The sequence below is a fragment of the Sminthopsis crassicaudata genome, chromosome 1 (assembly GCF_048593235.1).
Source record: "Sminthopsis crassicaudata isolate SCR6 chromosome 1, ASM4859323v1, whole genome shotgun sequence".
Taxonomy (NCBI): domain Eukaryota; kingdom Metazoa; phylum Chordata; class Mammalia; order Dasyuromorphia; family Dasyuridae; genus Sminthopsis; species Sminthopsis crassicaudata.
The window spans coordinates 74,103,484-74,125,530 of NC_133617.1; the positions used below are offsets into that span (position 1 = coordinate 74,103,484).

The 22,047-nt window shown below is 38.8% G+C and overlaps 1 protein-coding gene across 1 annotated transcript in view; it reads left to right on the forward strand.

Moving 5' to 3' along the window:
• Positions 1 to 20,726, forward strand: part of LOC141539187 (uncharacterized) — a 29,797-nt gene extending 9,071 nt beyond the window's left edge. Inside the window, 5 exon segments of the mRNA XM_074261559.1 lie at positions 10,434 to 10,504; positions 11,080 to 11,433; positions 12,125 to 12,388; positions 12,818 to 12,877; positions 16,801 to 20,726. Coding sequence (XP_074117660.1) covers positions 10,434 to 10,504; positions 11,080 to 11,433; positions 12,125 to 12,388; positions 12,818 to 12,877; positions 16,801 to 16,919 — 868 coding nt within the window. The 3' untranslated portion in view covers positions 16,920 to 20,726.
• Positions 20,727 to 22,047: the final 1,321 nt, after the last annotated feature.

Genomic DNA, 22,047 nt, shown 5'->3' on the forward strand with positions numbered 1-22,047 from the left:
TTGGTTTCTTTACTGTTTTTTTTTTTCATGTATATAATTGTAGTTACTATAGATGTTTTTCTTCTGATTCTGTTTACTTGTTTCCACTTTGTAAATTTCTTACATTTTCCATTTCTTGTAGCATAAAAAAATATTTATATAGGACACTAATTTTTTTCTTGTTTGGATGTTAACATGGACAGAAGGTTCCAATGGAGTGCCCAAGAGATCTCTTATCTGTTTGACCATTTTCTGTTCAACATTTTCAACAATGACTTGGGTAATGACAAAGAGAGCAAATTAGTCATATTCACATATTACCTAAAGTTGGGAGGAATAAGTAACTGGATAATAGCCAGGATTCCAAAAGACCTTGGAAGGCTAGAACGTTGGGCTTTGTCTAATAAGACAGAATAGAGTTTTAAACTTGGGTTCAATCACAAGCAAAAGATACATGAGGCACAGTTAATGGACTGGAACTTCCATATGAGTCAAAACTATGAGTTGGGGGTCCCAAAGGCTAATGTAACTTTAGGATAAAGAAGAGATAGTTCTTCCTTACTCTTCTGTTCTCAGGCCATATCTTAAAGTACTGATTCAGTTCTGTACCCTACATATTTTGAAGGACATTAATAAACTGAGGAGCTACCAGAGGAGGGAAATGGGGATAGCATTATTGTTCCCCTGCAATGTTGCATTAAGTTTTTCTAGTGTTATTCTTGCCTGAAAGCCTATATATCTTATATTCAAAGTTCTCTACTTCTTTGTACTGGTGACTGCTAAGTCATATGTCAGCCTGAGTATGGCTCCTTAATACTTGAATTCTTTCTTTCTGGTTGCTTGCAATATTTTTCTTTGACCTGAAAATTGTGGATTTTGGCTATGGTTTTGTTTTGTTTTGTTTTTTACTTTGGGGTTTCCTTTAGGAAGTGGGCAGTGTATTCTTTCTATTTTCATCTTTTCCTCTGGTTTTAAGATATAAGTGAAAACTGCTTGAAATAGGATGTCTAGATTCTTTTTTAATCATGGTGTTCTGATATTTCAATATTTTTTAAAATTTTGCTTTCTCTCTTTTCTAATTCAATTGATTTTGCAAAGAGGTACTTATATTTTTTCAATTTTTTCAGCTTTTTTGTCATTGTGTTAATATTTCTTGGTGCTTCATGAAGTCGTTGGATTCTGTTTTGTCCATTTTAATTTGGGGGGAGTTTGTTGCTTGGGTAAGATTTTATACCTCTTGTGCCAAGTGATTCTCTTTCTTATTCTTTCTCTCCTAGTTCTCAATTCTTCTCTAATCTTTCTCTGTCACTCTCATTCCATTAAAGACATTTTTATCCTCCTTTGAAAAAACCCCAACAACTCTTGCTTCATCTGAATCCGCAGTGCTCAGTATAGTGCTTGACATATAGTAGTTACTTAATAAATACTTATTGACTGACTAGCTTAATTCTACTCACTTCAGTCCCAATTGGTGGAGATTGTGTGTAGAAATCCATTTCTTCCTGACTGGGAAAACTACTCTTTGAGACACCGAGCAACAAATTTTAGAGGCATGTGCAACTATTTTCCAGGTACTCATTAGAGCTGAAGAAATATATCTCCAAAGTTGCACAAGTACACTAATATTATGTTATAATCTTAATTATGACTGGGGGAGGAAGGATAACCTAGGTAAAAGCAACCTGTGTATTTATTTTCAGGACAGGGCAGTTATTATTTTCTAATTTAAATTTTTAAAATATTTTGTTTTTGTATCATTTACATTTCTCAATATATTCCTCCTATTCCCCCTACTCAGTGAATCTTTTGTATTTTAAAAGAAAGTGAAAAAAAGAATCTAGAAAAAAGTAACTAGAAAGTGTCAAAGATTGTAGAATAGGAGAAAGAAATAAAGCTCAGGATCTTAGAAGAGTACTGATCAAATAATGATGAGGCAATCTATGGAAAAATCATGGGAGGTCATTTTTTCAGTCCACCGGTTGCTAATTTGTTTCACAAATGAGTGACCAGGGTAAGACTATGGAATAGGGTTTGGTCTATAGCTTTGTTATTTTGACCTCAGAGATATATCTTGGCTTCAGTCCAGTAGCAAATGACCATGCCTAGGGCTATAGGATTAGAAGTCAGCCTATAGTTTTGTTTCTCTGAGCTTGCAGTCTCCTACTTAGTTGACAGGGGTAAGAGCCAGCAATTGTCTACTGAAGCTCTACTCATGGACAGGCTTTATTCTGCATAAATTCATGTCATTCAATAATTTTCTCATCTTCATAGCCCTCATTTCATATAATTCATAATAAGTTAGGCCTTTCGCCAATCTATTTCTAGTTTTTTGTCACCATAAAAATAGCTTAATTCAAAGTTCCACCAACAGTATTTTAGTGTGCCTGTCATTTGGAAGCCCTTCCATCATTAAGTCTTTTTAAGTTTTGTCATCTTTGCTAATTTTCTGAGTATGAAAAGAAACCTCTGGATTGTTGGATTTTTACTTCTCTATTATTAGTTCTTTAAAGCTTTCTTTCATATGGTGTTTCCCATCTTGAAATTCTTTTGAGAATTGTTATTATATAAATATTAACTATAGAGCTAATAGGAAAATTGTTTATTGGATCTGTACATCCTTTGAAAGAACCTAGATATCTTCAATTATGAGTCTCGATTTCCCCCAAAAGAGACCCTCTTTAGTCTTTACACGCTCTATATGGATTCAAGCATTCTCTGTGGGGATCTAGCATTTAATGTAAAGAGGACTATGTATCACCTGGAATGACAGATACATTCTCTAAAGGGCTTATGCATCCTCTCTAGAGATCTAAGGACCACTACAATATTTTCATGCTAGTATATGTTCTGTTTAGCCTCTGCCTCTCCTGTAGGGACCTACATGTCTTCAATAACCACTTCTGCAGACTCTGCAAGTACCTATGAAACTTCCAGAAGTACTTCTCCCAGGGCCTGCCACAACTGGTGTTTAGGGTAAGCTATTTGTCACTGTGCTGATATAAGTGGAAGCCACAGTGACACAATCTTAGAAACAACTGTGGCACAAACTAGCCAGCCTGTTGGAGGGTGTGTGTGTGTGTGAGATCACTGTGCTTCATTCTTACTCAGATTTGAGTACTTTCTGACCTTGGGGAGCTACCTAAATCTCATTCCACACACTTCACTAAAGTTCCTTCCCCACTCTGTCCCTCACTTTCCTCACCTCTTTACATATTTAGAAGAATTCTACACCTTCCAAAAGTACTTGTTCTTTCCTCTTCAACCGAGATGAGAATAAGGTTCCAACATTATCCTCCACTCCCATTTGCTTCCTGTATATGACTTTCCCCTTTCATGCCAAATTTTTATAACATAATTATTCCCTTTTACATTTTCTTACACAGTTTTACTTTTTAGAATCTTCCCACCATTAACAACTCAACCCCACATTTTCTTTCAAACCACTTCAGTATTGATGACAGTTTTAAGAATACTGATAACTTATGTGTATATGTTTATGGAAGTTTGACCCTTAAAGAGTGCCTCATAATTAATCTTTAATGTGTTTTTGTATTTCTTCTGGATCTTTTATACCTAATTTTCCATTGAATTTTTGTCATTTTGTTAACAATACTTGAAAGTCTTTCAGTTTGCCAAATGAATATTTTTTACTATTCAGGATTATATTAAACTTTGCTGGGCAAGTTATTTTTGGATCTAACCCCTGTTCTTTTGCTCTTTGAAATATAATGTTCCAAAATTTATAATTTTTTGAGTAGAAGCTGCTTCAGAATTGTAAAATTCTGATTACGTTTCTGCAGCATTTCAATTTTTTTTTTTTTTTTTTTTTTTTTTTTTTTTGTATCTTGCAATTTTTTTTCTTAACCTGGGAGTTTTGAACGTGGGCTATGGCATTTCTGTAGGTTTTTCTTCCTGGCATCACTTTCAGGTGATGAATGGTAAATTTTTTCAATTTCTACTTTATCCTCTTGTTCTAGCACTTCAGAGAAATTGCCCTTAATTTCTTATAATATTCCATCAGCAAAAGCAATCAGATCAGAGGTGAGGTCCTAGCTACATACCAATGCAGCCTTCTTTCTTTCATTCTTTTTTTTCTGAGCACCAAGTATAGGTAATTTGGAAATTACTCTTTGTACTGCAGAAAATCTGGGGAATAAGTGGTAAGAGATGTATCAGAGATTACTATAGGTGAATGGTTCTATATAGTAGTGGGGCATTTCCTTTTATTTTTTCTATGTGCATGAATTGTATGAATACTTTATGCTTAGCATCTGAGTCCTGTTGATGGAAGAGTAATTTAAAATTTTAAAGAGTAATTTAAAAAATTTTTAAAAATTTAATCAATTTATTTTCATTTCCTAGTTTTTTCCCTCCCTCCACCTTCTCCCTTACTCATTAAGGTAAGAGATATAATATTCATTATACATATGATGTAATGCAAAACATATTTTTCATTATGTATATTCTGTAGAGGTGGGAAACAATAAAAATAAAGGAAAATATTTTCAATCTGCAATTTGAATCTGTCAGTTCTCTCTATGTGTGGGTGAATAGCATTTTTCATGCTTGAAGCTATGGTGAATATTAATCAGCTACCTAATCTTTTATAGTTGATTATTTTTTACATTGCTATAATGGCATTTTTTCTAGTTCTATTCACTTTGGACCAGCTCACATAAGTTTTCCTAGATTTTTATGAAACCATCCTCTTCATTATTTTTATGTACAATGTTACTCCATCATAGTCATATACCATAACTTGTTCAATCATTTCTTGATTGATGGGCATCTCCTCAGTTTCTAATTCTTTGCTACCACAAAAAGAGCTATTATAAATATTCATGAACCTATAGGTCTTTTCATTTTTCCTTTGATCTCCTTGGTGCCATAGATCTAGTAGGGATTAGTGTATCAAAGGGTATTCACAGTTTTATGGATTTTTGGGCATTTTAAATTCTTCATAATTCACAGTGAAGGGGTACTTATGAATAGAAGGAGGAGAGCCCAGTTAGATGAAATAGAAGGCTCATGAGATACCTCTATATCTAGTTCGTATTTTATTATTTTGAGTAGCATTTATTTGTTTCTAGTTTAATTTTGAATGTAGCTGGTGATGCTGCTTGAAGCTGCAGGCTTGAAAGTAGGAGTGAATCTGAGAGTCAGGTTCCTGACCTCAGATGGGTAATTCCAGAGCCACAGGCTCTGCCTGTCTAACTTTGCCCATATCTGTGATGATTTTTTTTTACATTTCTGAATTTTTCTTAAACAAAAGGAAAAGTAAATTCAGTTACTTTTACTTTAGCATCACAGTGTGAGCTTCTGGTTTAAGTTTGCTGTGTAAATGGTTTTTCTTTTATTCTAAGTTTCTTTTGTTATCTATCTATCTATCTATCTATTTATTTATTTTTGTTTCAGAGTTCATTTCGTAAACAAATTTGCTTCATGATGTATCCCAAGGAAATATAAACCTTTAGGTCACTTTGTCTTTGTGAGGAAGGCATTCCTGCCCTGCTGCACATCTCTACCTCCACAGTTTTGCTACACAACAGTACATTTCCAAGAGCTGTAATCCATACACTTACATATTTATAACCAAAACAATAAAAATTTATTTTTGGAAGAAAAAATGAAGCCACCTTCATATAGTCAATGAAAATGCTGCAGCCCTTTAGGAAAGCTACTCCAGAGAGACTGAAAAAACCATTTGGGTGATGGCTCAAGTTGAGTAAAACATGGCTGGGAAATGCAGCTATTGCACTATGTAATTAATATTAGGACACACAGTCTTTTATATAGGCTTAAGAATTCAAGCCATGTCATCTGGGAAGGAGGCAAAAGGTTTTCAAATGTCATATGAAATAGAACAAATGGATTCAATAATTTAAAATAATTCAATAAAAAAAAGAATTAAGGGCAGGAAACAGAGGAAGGATACAAAAATGTGGCTTGCTCATCTAGATTTGTGGAGCAAGTTCTAATGGTTGTATAGGTGATCAGACTTTCCTGTCCATTGAAATAAAATTAAATTAAAAAAAACCCGATTGAGAAAGACTGACATGGCAGTTAAAGGATGGCTTTTTTGTAGACATATAGAGGTTCTACATAAAGAGGGCTATATTCTCTACTCTTTAAAGGGGTTAATGTTATAACTATGTATACTGTAGATCAGAAAGTTATCTTATATTCCTTGACTAAGATTCCTCTTATTTCAGTATGGGGTTTGAAATATAAAATTATTAAAAAACACAGAATATTTTATAGAATATAGAATACATATTATGTATTTATATATATATAATCATATACATATCTATATCTATATCTCTATCTATCTATCTATCTATCTATCTATCTATCAAAATTTAGAAAGGCCTAGTCACTCATTGCTTCCTATGTCACCAGTCATTTTGACCTTTGTCTTGTCACTGGATCATGGAGGAGAGTGTGAGGCTGACAATGACTTTGTGAAGCTCTGCCCCACTCACATCTAATTCATACACAAGTCAAGACATGACCCTTGTGATGTAATTGGTCCTCTTTGAGAACAAAAGATAAGCAACAACAATTTATAATATTTTGTGATTCTATCACAACTTGACCTGTATTTTGCACTCCCACCCTGAACTCAAGGAAATCTCCAAATATAATTTGTGCCTCATTTCCCATTAAGACTCTTTCTTTCTTCCAATTTTGCCATGTGATAAATGGAAAATAAACTCACATTACACTTTAAAATATATTTAATCTAAGAAATAATATTTCAAAAGACTCAGCATAAAAGCTTTCAGGGCGTTGACTGAAGTTTAACATTTGTCATCCCAAAGCCCACCAGCAACTGCTGCTGCTTTTAAGAGGTAGGGTCATAACTTCATTTTTGAAAAGCCTTGGCAGCCAGTCACTTGCCCTGTGTGCTATATAGTATGAGTTTTAATTCCTCCCTTCTCCACCCCCTGTCTTCAACACCTTTAATCAGATAAGTGGCTCCCCATTATTTGGAAGAGTTGCTTGTGTTTTGTAGTGGCAATCTCAAAGGTTCACCACAGATCAAAGGATCATAAAACCTCATGCTTCAGGGAGAGTGAGGAGAGAGTAGAAGTAGCTGAGAGGAGCAGGGATTTTGTGGGATCCTTGATCACAATGGAAAATATAGACTACACAGTAGTGCATCCCTTGGGAAGGAATAAGTTCACCCACTCCTCCTCCACCAACTCCAGCTCCTATGATTCTAAGCCCCATGAAGTGACCCTTTCACCATGCCATCCTGTTGTGTATCAGGTGGAATTCAGTTTAGTTTAAGCATGGGGCCACCACTGTCAGCAGTTAAGATTCTGTCATGGCTGCCCAGGAATAGCGCGCGCAGGCGCGCGCGTGCGTGTGTGTGTGTGTGTGTGTGTGTATGTGTGTGTGTGTGTGTGTGTGCGTGTGAGAGAGAGAGAGAGAGAGAGAGAGAGAGAGAGAGAGAGAGAGAGAGAGAGAGAGAGATACAGACAGAGACAGAGACACAGAGAGACACAGATTCAGAGAGTTTCAAGCAAAATATCAGGAGAGACTCAGAGACCAAGAAAAGTTAATTTTTTCCCAAAGAGATACTTAGATCCCTTGGAGGTCAATGCATCTTATTTTAACTATGCATCACAAGAATCTGCTCTGTTTCTTTCTTTGCCCTACCATCAAAAGATCATAAACCCCAAGCTTCAAGGCTGTGGATCAGAGTGAGGAGAGAGAAGAAAGAGCTAGGAGGGGCAGAGTTTTGGTGGGACTCTTGATCATAGTGGAAGGTATAGACTACACAGTAGTGCATTCCTTATAGCTCATATTACAAAAACCACTATTTAGAGATGGAACCTTGGAGCTAAATAGAATTAGCAGAGACTTCCAGGAGGAGGAAGGAGTATTCTTTTTACTGGGAATTCTTATTCTATTCTTCACTACAGACAAGGCCATAGGGGCCAGACAGTAAGTCCCTTGAACTTTTCCTGAGAGATGGGTAAATGTCCTGGAGGATCAAAGTCTAGGTCAGTGAACTTGTCTTTGATCCCTGGGACAATTCCAGAATGTATCATGAATGAGATAATTGTGCACATTTAGATAAAGTAGAGAAGTTCATAGGGACCTATTAGGTAATTATCAAGTATAGGTAAAGTCAGGCTAGTAATTCGGCTCAAGCTACTAATGGGACATTGACTAGAGAAAAATATAAACTCTTTTATATGGGATATTGAGCAATCAATCAATTGTTCAATCAAGTAAGAGTCATTTGCCATTTAAACTCATGATGGAGATTAGAAGGCAGAGGCTCTGAGGGTGCAAGGTACACTAAATCACTGCTGAAAGGGAAAGGTCTCTTTAGCCAGTGACCAGAATGATTTATGATTTTTCAAGGCTTTTCAATGGGAAAATACTTTACACATGTATGTACCACAATGCCTGTCAATGGAGGGCTTGTGCATGTGTATGTAATCTCAATATAAGTTTATTTCTACATTTGATCTATAGTATATAAGGAGTCAAAATTTTGAGAATTTTGAGAATTGGAAGGGATCTCAGGAACAACGTGGTTTAACCCATAACCAAGAGGTATCCTATAACATATTGAGCAAGTAATCAGTCATTCAACAAGCATTTATGAAGCACCATGTGCAAGAGCTGTGCTATATGCTGGGAATACAAAGAAAGACAAAATTTGGTTACTTTCTTCAAGGAGTTCACAAGCAAACAAATATGTATAAACAAGATTGGATAGAATACATCAGAGATAACCACAAAGGAAATTACATTAAGTTTATGGGAGGAGTGGAAAAGGTTTCTGGTAGAAGCTTAGATTTTAGTTGAGTTCGAGAGAAGTCAAGAGCCAGAGATGAGGAGGGAGAGAATTTCAGGCATTGGGAACAACCTGGAAATGTCTGCAGTTGGAATGTTTTGTCTGAGGAAGAACAAGGACACCAGTGTCACTAGAGCACAGGGTATGTGAAGGGGAGTAAGGTGTAAAAAGATTGAAAAGGTAAGAAGGGGCCCGACCATTCAAAGATTGCTCAAAGACCTCTAATGAGATGGAATATATTTGAAATAGCCTATTCCACTTCTGTGTAGTTCTAATTGTTAGAATGAAGTAAGGAAGATTGTCCCAGAAATGTCTAAGTTGTATGACTCTGAAAAAGTCACTTAATCTGTCTCAGCTTCAGGTTCATCCTCTATAAAATGGGGATAAGATCATCTTCCTCTTTTATCATGAGCACCAAATGAGATAATGTATGTAGAACACACCACTAAGCCTCAAATACCATATAAACCTATTACTATGAACTTTTTCTTGATATTACTATAATTTGCCTCTTTGAAATCTCTATCCATTGCTTTTATTTTCTGAACCCCCACAAAACAAATCTTATTTCTCTTTATATGATAGCTTTTCAAGTAATTGAGCAAAGTTATCATGTCCAACTCCAAGTCTTCTCTTCTTCCAGCTTAAGCATTTCTAGTTCCTTCAGCCATCCGTCATATAGCAGGAGCTCAAGGCTCTTCATCATCCTGGATGTCCTTCTCTGGACCCTCTCCAATTAATCAATGTCCATTTTAAGCTGGGGTGCCCAAACTGAGCACGACTTACCAGCATCTCAATTTTATTTTAACACAACATCAATGAGCTTTTATAAAGGGATAATTTAATTAAAGATGCAATAAGAACAAACATAAAAATTCCCTATTGGAACCAAAAAAGCCTTCTCTACATGGGGAATTTCCCTCAATGGAGCACACCCATGCACTTGTCAATATTCCAGTTCCCCATTACATGAATAATGAAAATATTAAAGAGTACAAAGAGAAACAGATTCCTGGGATTCTCACTGTAGATCTACTGTCCCATTGACATTGAACTATTAATGATTCCTATGAGTCCAACCATCCAACTAGCACTGAGTCCACAAGACTAGTGTGAGATGCTTTATCAAAAAGTCCTGTTAAAAGCTCTGAGAATCTGGTCTTCTTGGGATCCTATTAAGGAAGGGACCCTGAAGGGATCTCTGAACCTTCTTACATCTGTCTTTGGCCAGAACCCAATTTGGGGTTCACCAATGTTTTAAAAACCAGTCCTATTATTTTGTTGACATAGGGAACTCTCAGTGAGGCCATTCTTGATGCAGATCAAGATCCTTGAAGACTCAATTTTAGAGAGTTAACTGAGACATTGAAGAGTTAAATGACTTGCCCAGGGTCACATTCAGCTAATGCTGGAGTCATACTTCAGCTGAGGTCTCCTGACGCCAAAGCTATGCTGTTATGCCATTTTGCCTCTCAAAATCCCCCATTTTACTGGGGCTTCATGAACTTGTTGGATTTCCATGACCCTGACACCAGCTGCTGTTGTCACTCACTTCCTGGATCCTGCTGTTATCTTTCAACCCACTTCCTGTCAATTCACACTCTCCTTGCTCTTCCCAAGGATGGAGGTTTAGGTTTACTCCTGTGACACAGTGAGCTCAATGGAACAATTTTGGTCTTGGAACAAAAGTGACTGTACTTCCACGTAAGTTTCCATGTTTCTAACAGGGGTGGGGTAAGATGGGCAGGGGATTCTATTCCATTGCACCCCAAAAAACTACAGGATTGTGGGAGGAATCTTGGATTGGGTTGATGATCCTAGTCATCCTTTACCTGAGCTGAGTTCCTTCAGCCAGTCCTGTCTCCTAATGCTAAAATATCCCAAAGTCATCCCTCCCAAAACCCCTAACACAGGCCATTCCCCAAACCTTTGAATCCCAAATCTAAGAATCTAAAGGCACTGAATTTTCCCTCTCCTGATCCTAGGCACTTTACCTTCCAATCCCAAGAAATTCCCCAAACCTGTTGGCTCTGGGAGCTCCATTGTATTCAACCCTATAAATAGTCCTTGAATCTTGTCAATGACCATGTTTGTCTTTTCTTTTGCCTATGGGATTCATGTCCTCCATTTTCTTCTCTATATCTAAATCTTTGTTACCGAAGGTTCTAGGGGAGAAGAGAAGAGTGTAGGACAGAATGGCATTTAAGGACTCAAGATCTTCACTCCTAGGAGGAGGATTGGGTCCCTCTTTACTCTGCCTCCACTCTTTTCCTGTACAGGAGACGAGACACTGCTGAAAGAGTCAGGGGGAGGCCCACACCTGACTGGAATGACACTGAACCTCAAGTGCCAAGTATCTGGCTTTCAGTTTAACATAAGCAGACTGGGCTGGTACCTTTGGGCCCCTGGACGTACCCCACTGTGGCTGACCAACCTCGACAATGCATTTTCAGAAGCCAGAGAGAGCCACATCACCTCTAGCAGAGAGGACAGCAGCAACCAGATTTTTCTCCAGATTAAGAACCTTAACCTGGGGGACTCTGGCTACTATCATTGCACAAGGAGGGTGGGTGATGGAGGTGATACAGACAAGCTGATCTTTGGTTCTGGGACAAATGTGACTGTGGACCCTGGTGAGTATCTCCTCTGTCTCTGCTATAGAGAAAGAGATCTTGTGAGATTAGGATTGGTCATAGGTCACATAGTTGCTGATGCTAGACCTGAGATCCTTCATTTCTGTATCAAACAGTGCTGTGTGAACATGCACATACACACAGTGTATCCACTCTGGGTAGTAATTCCTGGGGTAGACTGTGTTAGATGTTTGAGGTACTTTGAGTTCTTGCCATAATAAGGCTAATGGGCGTGGGACATCCAGATATGAAGCCCAGAGAACTGTTAGCCACAGTGGAAGCTAGGACTGAGATGGGGGAGGGAGTTGTGAGAGAGAAAAGGGACTGTGGTCTGGGGTAGCACAGGCATATGAGCTAGGGATGTGAGAACCAGCCTTGACTCTGGGGCTGAGGTCTACTTTTCACAGTTATTTGGTCACATGAATTCACTTCCCACGCATGGGGTTCAGGTAAGAGAAGGCTGGGAAATAAGGGTGAGGTTTGTTTTTCACAGTTAACTTGGTTTCATGTGTTTGCTCCCCCACATAAGGGGCAAGAGCAGGGCTGAGAGGGGGCCAGGAAGTGGGTGAGGTTTGCTTTTTACTGTTTTTTGGTCACATATGTGCCTTACCACACTTGGATCTGGGTTGCGGGCTGGCAGGATGCTTTGTAGGGGCCAGATGAGTGACAGAAAGCCATGGTTTGATTGCAGGACCTCGGGCTCCTCTGTCACCCAATGTGTTCCTGGTGAGGAGTCAGGATGCTGTGGCCTGCTTGGTCAGTGACTTCTATCCCAAGGAACTCCATGTGTCCCTGGCCTCCCCTAAGGCCTCAGTCTCAGCCCAGGCCCTCACTAGGGCTCCCACAGCCCATGGCACCTATAGTGCCATCCAGATTGGCAGGGTTGGTGAGAATGCCTCAGTAACCTGCTCAGTGCAGCACCTTGGGAAAGAGATCTTTGTGTCCTATGAGTCAGGTATGAGCAGCCCCTGCCGGGGGGTGGTGGTGGTGGTGGTGGTGGGTGCTTGTGTTTTGGAACTGTTTTTCAGATCACTGAGGGATAAAAACAGGGGCAGGATTAGGAATCTATGGAAAATTCTATAGAGGGCAGAGGAAGTCTCTGGTTAGGGAATAGGGACCTGGACTGGGGGTAGGGATCCTCAGGTAAAATGGGCTATTCCTGACTAGAGTTCCTCACTGGTGTGTGTGTGTGTGTGTGTGTGTGTGTGTGTGTGTGTGTGTGTGTGTGTGAAGAATCCATAAATAATGGATGAGATTCATGGGATAGACAAGGGGGGAGCATGACTGATGAAGGGATTTTGACTTATAGAGGGAAATCCTGGGCTGGAGGAAAAAGTCCTGGGCTCACTGGATCCCAAAGCTGTGGCTGATTATATCTTTCTAGTTTCAGACACTGAGATCATCCCTCAACTAAAACCAACCTTCCAATACCAGGAACTCACAGGTGGGTAAAAGGTGAACGATTAAAGGGTACAGAAAAAGAGATGGAGCTTAAGCAGCATGATCAAAAGGGAAATTTGACCAGTATGCTAGTCTTCACGTTTCCCACTCTGACAATATGACCAATACAGAGCATGATACAAACTACCTAGATATGTATTAGTTCAGGGCTCAGAGTGTAGTATGCAGAAGGGCCCAGTGTGAGTAATGGCTTAGGGATTGGAGGAAGTGATGGCCTAGATGGCCTTCAGAATATGTGAAGATCCAAAATCCAAGGAACATGGACAGTTCAGGGCTCAGGATGGAGAGTAGCTTATTTCTATTCTCCCTGGCCTTCTCTTCATCCTTGGGTAGTTCCCACTTCTCTTTTCTCTGCTCCTACTTTTGGAATGATGAGTCAGAATGTAGGAAATCTCAAACCTGAATTAACTTCATTCATTAGAGATTTATATCACAGCATCTCAGCTGGGCCAGCACTCTGAATTTATATTTACTTAATTCTTCATTTGTCAATATAGTAGATAGAGGGTAGACCTTCAAGTTAGGAAAATCTGTGTTTCAATCTTATCTCTAATATACTGGTTGTGTGTCCTTGGGCAGTTTATTAGTCTAGGCTACTCTCTAACATGACAATTTACATAGTAGGTAGTTACATAGTAGGAGTTACACTCGGGATTTTCCTTTATAATAATTTCCTCAATAAGTCCTATCTTATTACCATCTTTATTTGCTATAGTAATAGTTTTAAACTTACTCTTCTTTACCCCTTCATCAACTCACAACTCTCACAGGTTTGGAAGACAGCTTGTAATTTCCCTAAGTATCCCGAGGCTATCCTATGTGAGCATTCTCCCTTACAGTCCTCTAACTTGTGTTCATCCCTTTTTAGCATCATTATCTCCTCCCAAACTCCGACCAAAGAATAATATTTGCCAATATTTATTCCACACTTTAAAGTTTTCAAATCATTTTACACACACCATCTCATTTGAGCCTCATAAGTGCTCTATGAGGGAGGATGCTAGAGCTATTGCGTCCTCCCCCTATAATAAATGAGGAAACAATTTCAGAGAGATTAATGATTTGTCCGCTATTATACCATTGGTAAGAAGGCAACCAGTGACTCAATGGATAAAGCACTGGACCTGGAATTAGGAAGACCTGAAGTTCTAGCCTCAGACACTTTCTATCTGTCTGATCCTGGGAAAGTCACTTAACCTCTGATTGCTTGACAATATGTATCCACTAGAGAAGGAAATGGCAAACCATTCTAGTATCTTTGCCAAGAAAATTCCAAAGGATGGCATCAAAGATCAGTCATGATTTAGTCTTGAATGAACAATAGCAACAACACCCAGTTAGAAGCTAAATTCTAAAAGTTAGAAGCTAGATTCTAACCTACTGTCAGCTCCTCATTTCAGGAAAGTCATTTTGGTGGTTGTTGAGAATAAGCTTGAGTGATGAAAAACCTGGGGCAGGGAGACCCGCACAGAAGATTTAATAATAGTCTTTCTTGACTAAGTCTAGCATTCTTTCTAATTCATCATGCTGACCATGAGGAGCTCCTAGTGCTGTCTCTGCCATTAAGCCCATCTCCTCCTGCCTCCTCCAGAGCATTGCTGTATTCCCAATATCTCCTTTACTTCTAGCTTCTTTTCTCTGATGATATACTTGGGTCTTCTCAAACCTCTTGACCTTAATTGCTCACTTATTCTATGGACATTCTTCTCTTCACTGCTAAAATTTTAGGAGTTGTTTTCACCAACTCTCTAGTCATTTTCTCTACAAGTCCTTTATATCTTTTTTTTTTCATAATCCCCTCCTTAGCCCAGGGAGCTTTTTCAGTGTCTTTCTAAGCAAAATTTGAGTCTCCATTCTCTTTTGACATCTCTGAAACTTTTAATAGATTCTTACCTATGACTGAACATTTCCTCCACTGTCCTCCAGTGACACTACATTATTTTTATTTTTCATTGCCCTTTCTAACTGTTCCTTCTCTATCTTCCTCTCTAAATCCTCTTTAGTGTGGATATTCCTTAAGGGCCAATCTTGACTCTCTCTCTCTCTCTCTCTCTCTCTCTCTCTCTCTCTCTCTCTCTCTCTCTCTCTCTCTCTCTCTCTCTCTCTTTTAAAATTTCATTCATTACCCTGACTTCAACTTCTAAGTCCCTGCTGGTGACTCACTAATCTGTATCTCCAGACCTTTATTTCTCTTATGAATCCTCAAAACCACATCTCCAAATTCCTTTAGAACATGCTTTCCTGCATAGACCATGGGTCCCTCAAATTTAACATATCTAAAATGAAGCTCATTCTCTTTCCCCCTATTTTTGACATTTCTCCTTGTTCTGCTGCCCTTCAGCTCATCCCTTCTCTTATGTTGTATCTTTGGGGTGATTGTTGATTCTTCAGGTGTCTTCAGTCTTAAATCTAATTAGTCCCCCAAATCTTGCCAATTCTGCTTCTACAACATCTTTAATTACTGTCTGCAACTCTTTATTCTTACTGTCATCTTGCTAGTAAAGGTTCTAATTGTTGTTTTCCTGGATTACTGAGATATTCTCCATATGTATTTTCCCAACTCTGCTCTCTCCTTCACATCACAATATAATCACCAACTAATTTTCTATATATATGAAAGATCACATGCAGACTTTTATATATATGTATATATACATATGTGCATATATAAATGTGTGTATAATAATTTCACTTCTCTGTTAAGAAATCATAAAAAAATTTAAAAAAGGAAAAGAAAAAGAAAAAATTAAAAAAAATAAAGAAATCATTAGTAGTTTTCTTTGGTTTCCCACATAATGCCCAAATCTGTTGTTTGGCTATCAAAGTCCTCTACCATCTGATGCCACCCTGATATCATTTTACTCTCTTCTGTACATTCTAATCTCTCATCAGTCTGCCCACTCATGGTCCATTGAACATACCATATCTCTTTTCACTTCCTTGGATTTCCTCATATTTTTCCATTAAGTCTTAATAACATTTCAGTGTTGCCCTCTTGGTTTGTGAAACTTGTCCATCTTTCCAGGTCACACTGAAACTCTACCTTATTATTTAATTCTTCCCTTGAAACCCTTATTCTATAGTGACTTCCCCCTCAGACTTCAGGGAGCAGCTTGTTTTGCATTTCTATAATGTATAATATCATATATTATCATCACCATTGTTTGTATTTTATTTTCCTACTAGATTGTTAGCTTTGTGGAAACAGGTACTACATATAATCAAAATATTGTATCTCCCTCACCACTTAACATAGTATTTGGTGTTCATTTTAATAAAGGTGAGTTTAACAAGCTCACATGAATGAAATAAAGAAGAAATCCGTGGTTCAGAACCTGTAACATCTTTCTAAGGGCCGAGAAGAAGAATGGCCAAATTTTAGAGTTAGTGATAGTTTCAAGCTGAGGGTATGTAATAAACCCAAGAATTTTAATGCATGATGACCCAGGGTAAAAAGGTGCAGTAGCTCATGTTCAATGCTTTTGATAACTCAGGATAAAAGGTTGAAAAAACCAAGTCCTCAAGGTAATAGTTTCAGGCTCAGTGTTTATGATAACTCAATGCTCAGAGTATGTGGTATCAGAGTGTGGTTCAGTGCCTGGGAGAAGCCATTGTTTAGGGTATGATTTCCCCTGGGCTCATATTCTGAGATGTCTCTTTGATTCAGTATGTTTGATAGCTAAAAACTAAAGGTGCATATAATAAAACAACATTTAAAGTATGTCATGGTATGCCATGTTAGGGCAAAGTATTTGTGAATATCCATTATGTGTGTAATATTCCCTATCCTAGAGGCAATTGACAACGGAGGCTTATTTTCCTCACACAGTTAGATCCCTTCATTGATTCTTAATTGAATGCAGTTCAAAGATTCTTTTTTTCCTGACCCTTTTCTTCTGTTATCAGGGGAACCAGGACTTAAGCAGAAGAACCAGGTGCTTCTCGGATTGCTGGGCTTGAGACTGCTATTGATGAAGACCCTGGCTATCAACATTCTTTTCACCACCATGTTCTTGATCTTTTGATCTTCATTCTATTCCATGGGATGGAATCCCAAATTATTCCATAATTCCTGTTTGTTATGTATTCCCTCATATTTTCAACCATCCGTCTTCCAATTTCTCATCCATACTCATTTTCTTTTTTCTCAGTCTCCTCTCGGCCTTTATTTCCCCTGTTCTCTTAGATCCTTTATTTTCCAAGTCTCCTCTTTTGTCTATTATTCTTTCTGTCCCTACAGTGTCCCTTCTGTGGTTGGAAAAGGGGAAATTTGATCTCTGGCCTCCTGACTTGACTTCTAACTTTTGTTTTCCCAGAAGCCTGGGAAACTCTGGGAGACACTATTTGGGCATTGGCATGACCATTTGAGCCCCAGAATGATTCTAGTGATTCCAGTATGAAATTCAGAGTAGTATTTCTTCAGCTTTTCTCCCTGGAAATATCCTACGGTTTTCCTTTCTTTAGATGTCAGGATATGGAAGTAGAAATAAGAGTCAGAGTGTGTTTGTGATCAGATATTCACAGCTCAAATTCCCCAGGTTTCTATAGTTTGGGGAGCAGAAACATTTCTCCCTACTATCTTTTCCTTATATGAGGCTTATTTGTGATATTATAGCTTCCATTTCATGTTCATGGGATTATGGCCATGTGGGCTGCTTGAAGCCAGTAGGGCCATGTCCAGTGACAGAAGATAGGTTTTGAAACTTGAGGACGAAAGTTGAGTTGAGGAAGAAATCCAGTCTCACCTTCCAGTGCCTACCTTCTCTTACTGTATCCCTGGGGAGATCACTATCCTTCATTCTTATAGTTGGGGAAGGAATCACAGGGGGGAAGGGTCTTAATTTCTATCAGGATGGATATGGGTCAAATGTAGGGAGAGACTTCTTGGTGAAAGATTTCCTTGAGCCCTAAATGCTATCTATGTCTTCTTCCTCTCCCAAGGCTTTTCCTGAGTTAAGAAGTATAAGGACACTTTAGGAGACAACTCAGAGTCTAGATTTCCTCTGAGATAAAGGTAAACGTAATCTGATTTCTATGCACCCTTAAAGATCCAGTGTTAATAAGTGATTACTATGTGCTGGGAACAACACCAACCTTTGGAGATACAAATATAGGTAAAGAAAAAAGACAGGGCCCTTCCTTAAGGAGATTCCATTATAATGGGAGAAAAGAACATGTGGAAGAGAGTAAAAGGGGAGACAGAGAAAGAATGAGGACTCTCAAGGGCACAGTTTTGAAGTATAAGAATCTGGAATAGAGTTAAGAGGAGAAAAAAGGCCAGTCTGAGTCCCTCCCAAAGAGGGATACTCTAGGAGGAATTAACAAATTCTTCCTAATGGAGAATTCAAAATGGAGACTCTAGGAGGAATTTACCAGTGGGAAAGGAGGATGAGCCCCACAGAGACATTTTCAGTTTGAAGAGACTGTAAGCACATTAGGATGCTTTAGGGTGAGGAGGCTCCAGGTGCTAAAGGAAGTTCCAGAATGAGACACTTTTGGGAAAACCATAAACCAAGAACAGGCCCTTTATTCCCAACAACAAAACCTCATATATGAACAAAGAAATGTTCAGGGATTAAGCTCATTGAGAGATGATGCCAGAGGAGTCTGGGTCACAAAACTGGTACACTACCTTCCCTGAGGTCCATCAAAACCCCCCAATCATTTGAGGCTCATCAGGGGAGAAACCTGCAAAACTTCAGTGTAGGTATCAGCCTACTGTTGTGAGGGTGCCATGATGGTAGTGACAATGAGGGTGGGGAATGAAATGCTGACCACATGGACATGTCAGCAACTTCCTTGTTCATGTTTCTTGCCTGTATTCTGAGCCATGTTCCCCTCCCCTGCTCCTCTCCTCATGTCATTCATTCATAAGCCAGTACATACAAAAGTTTTTCTTAAGACTCTTGGCCCAGATAGGCTGAGGCCACATCCCATTGCTTCATCAAATCCTGTGCCTTCTGTGTACCTTCCCTATCCAACCCTGCTTGGGGGAAACAAAGATTAAACTTCCCCTGATTATTTGAGCTTGTAGCAGCTCGGGAGTTGTTAGAAAGACAGAAGGCAGGAAACAGCTTGCTCTTCCTTCCAGAAGGAATCCTGACCAGGTCCAAGCCTTTGGTTAAGCTGATAGAGAGGACCCTCCCGAAGAGTACAAGAATCAGTCTACCTGCTCTTGTTCAATTTTTCATCTTTAAAGGAATAATAATTAAGATTTATATTACACTTATGTGCCAGGCATTCTGCTAAGCATTTTACTAATATTACAACCTGAGAGGTAGATGCTATTGTCACCCTCATTTTACATATGAGGAAACTGAGGTAAATGGATATTAAATGATTTGTCTAGGTCTGAGGTCACATTTGAACTCAAGAATTCTGGACTCCGGGCCCTGCACTCTGTCCATTGTACTATTTAGTTGTCCCAAGCCTTGTACTCTTTGTTTCTACCTGGAGTCAAGTTCTTCAAACTGATACTGCTAACTGAGAATGATAACCTCAGCATCTCATTACAGATGGATCACCAAAGATAGGAACCAAAAGAAACTAAGCAGAGGAAAGGAGCTTGTCCTTTTTTCTCAGTCTCCTCTCTGTCCCTTCCTCTCTACCCATCCTAACCTCACAATTTCATGCCTATTCCCCTAGGAATTTCATAGTCTCCTCCCTGCCTTCACTTCCTCTGTTCTTTTAGCTCCATTTTTATTTTCCAAGTCTCCTCTTTTGCCTATTATTCTTTCTGTCCCTACAGTGTCCCCTAGGGATTTCATAGTCTCCTCTCTGCCTTCATTTCCTCTGTTCTCTTAGATCTTTCTTTATTTTCCCAAGTCTTATTTTTTTTTCTACCTGGAGTCAAGTTCTTCAAACTGATACTGCTGGCTGAGAATGATAACTTCAGCATCTCATTACAGATGGATAAATAAAGAACTGAAAGAAACTAAGCAGAGGAAAGGAGGCTGTCCTTTTTTTCCCAGTCTCCTCTCTGTCCTTTCCTCTCTGCCCACCCTAACCTCATAATCTCATGCCTATTCTTTTAATGCAATAAAGAAAAAAGAGAAAATAGTCCGCCTTGTTAAGACACAAAAGAAGAAAGGATGACAAGAGCATGCTCTAGATTGCCTATAGGCTAAGAGACCCATCCTCAACCCCTTGGAAGTTGATCTTTTAGAGCTGAGTTTGAGGAATCGTGGAATTTGGAAGGTAAGACTGACAGAGAGTATGTGGTGGGTGGGAAGTCAGACATATCAGTACCCCTTGGGATTGTCCACTCTGCTGCCAAAGTGATTTTCAAGAAATGCATGTCTGACTCTGATCTTCTCAATGCCCTAATCAATAAACTTCAATGGCTCCTTATAATCATCAGGAAAAAATACAAAATGCATCTTTTGGCATTTAGAACCCTTTGTGACCTAACCACTTCCTACCTGTCCAGTCTTCTTACCTTTACTTCCCTAAATGTATTCTATGATCCTGACACAATAGTCTTCACCCCACTTCATTACTTCATGTCCTTTCACTGCTTGTCCCCTATATCTGGAATAATCTTTCCTCAAGTTCATCTCTTTTCTTCCTTAACCTTCTTTGAGATTCATCTGGAGTCTCATCTTCTTTCTACAAGAGACCTTTTCCAGTCCTTCCTACCCACTCCTTTGTAGACAATACCTTTCTGAATTTGTTTTCCATTTCTATTGAAAATAATAAAGTTGTTTGCATGTTGTTTTCTCCATTAAAATGTGAGCTCTTTGAGAACTGGGACTGTGTTTTGGCCTTTCCCTGATCTTTGGTGCTTAGCATAGTTCTAGGCTTATAGTCTAATGCTTAATAAATGCTTCTTGACTAACTGAATGGAAATTCCCCACAAGCACACTGGGTTGAAGGACTGGATATTCTACTTTATAGTATGGGTGCAGACCTTTCACAACCCCTTTTCCTTAAGGAAATGAGAAGTAGCACACCTAGTTCTTATCACTAATCTAGACTGTATGGTTGAGTTTGCACAGTCTAAGAATGCAATATTCTTCCAAGTAAGTGGGTGAGTTACAAACCATATTTCTTTAGTGATCTTGAGAAGTGCTTCTCAGATGGCATTTATGACCATTAGACAATGATGCTTGTCATGTTAATCCTACTGATGATGAGTTGAAGGACTTGAGAGTCTTGACCACTAATCCTTTGAGGCCTTTGTAGGTCCACTGAATTACCTAAGTGGAACCCCAGCAAGGGGCTGCTATCTAATGGGTAGATAGGTCATTGCAGGTACAAATGGTCCCCAAAGGGGCCTTTTCCAAGGAATATAAAGCAGTCCAATGAACTGATCTCCTGAGGTGGGTTGTCCTCTCAAAGAATTTTTGGAAGAATCCCAACAACCCCATGTAGCCATTCTAGCATAGCTAAAATTATCTAAAGCTGAAATGATCTGGGAGGGTCATCTGCTTTTATTCATGACCACACTTAAGAAGATTTAGGACCTGATGCTCATGAACCTAAGGAACTGAGCTCAGGCAGATTTAGGGCATCAGGTACTTAAAATGACTTTAGATGGTGCAAAAGGACTCTTTGTCAAGCCAGGAGTGAGAAGGCCTCTCCCATTGGAGATCTAATCCAAGGCATGTGGGAAGTAGGTGGTGAAGTGGGACAAGAGTCCCATACAATTAGCATGGTTTGGAGGAATCACCATCTTGGGAGCCATATCTGGCATTCACGTGATGGTTGGACATTCTGGTGAGGATAGACTATCAATCTTAATTGATTATTATATCATCATCAATCATTATCTAGTGTTTGAAGGCTTGCAAAGAGCTTTTTTAGTATTATATTATTTTATATGATACACATATATATTATTTAATATAACCCATGTGGCAACCCTGTGAGGTTACAGATGAGGAAATAGGCCAAGAAAAGCTAAGTGTTTTGGCCAAAGTTACAGATCTACTAAATGTCTAAGAGAAGATTATAATTTGTCTTACTAGTTCTAAGTCTAGCATTCCATCCCCTGTGCCTCTTAGTTACTAGACAATTTAAATAATCAAGTGATTGTTCTTGGTAAGGTGATAGATATCAAACCCCAGGTGGTCCTGGTAAGTAGAACTTAGGCAAGAGATACTGGATCTACTGATTCTTACCCAAGTCGCCAATACTAAACAATACTATATC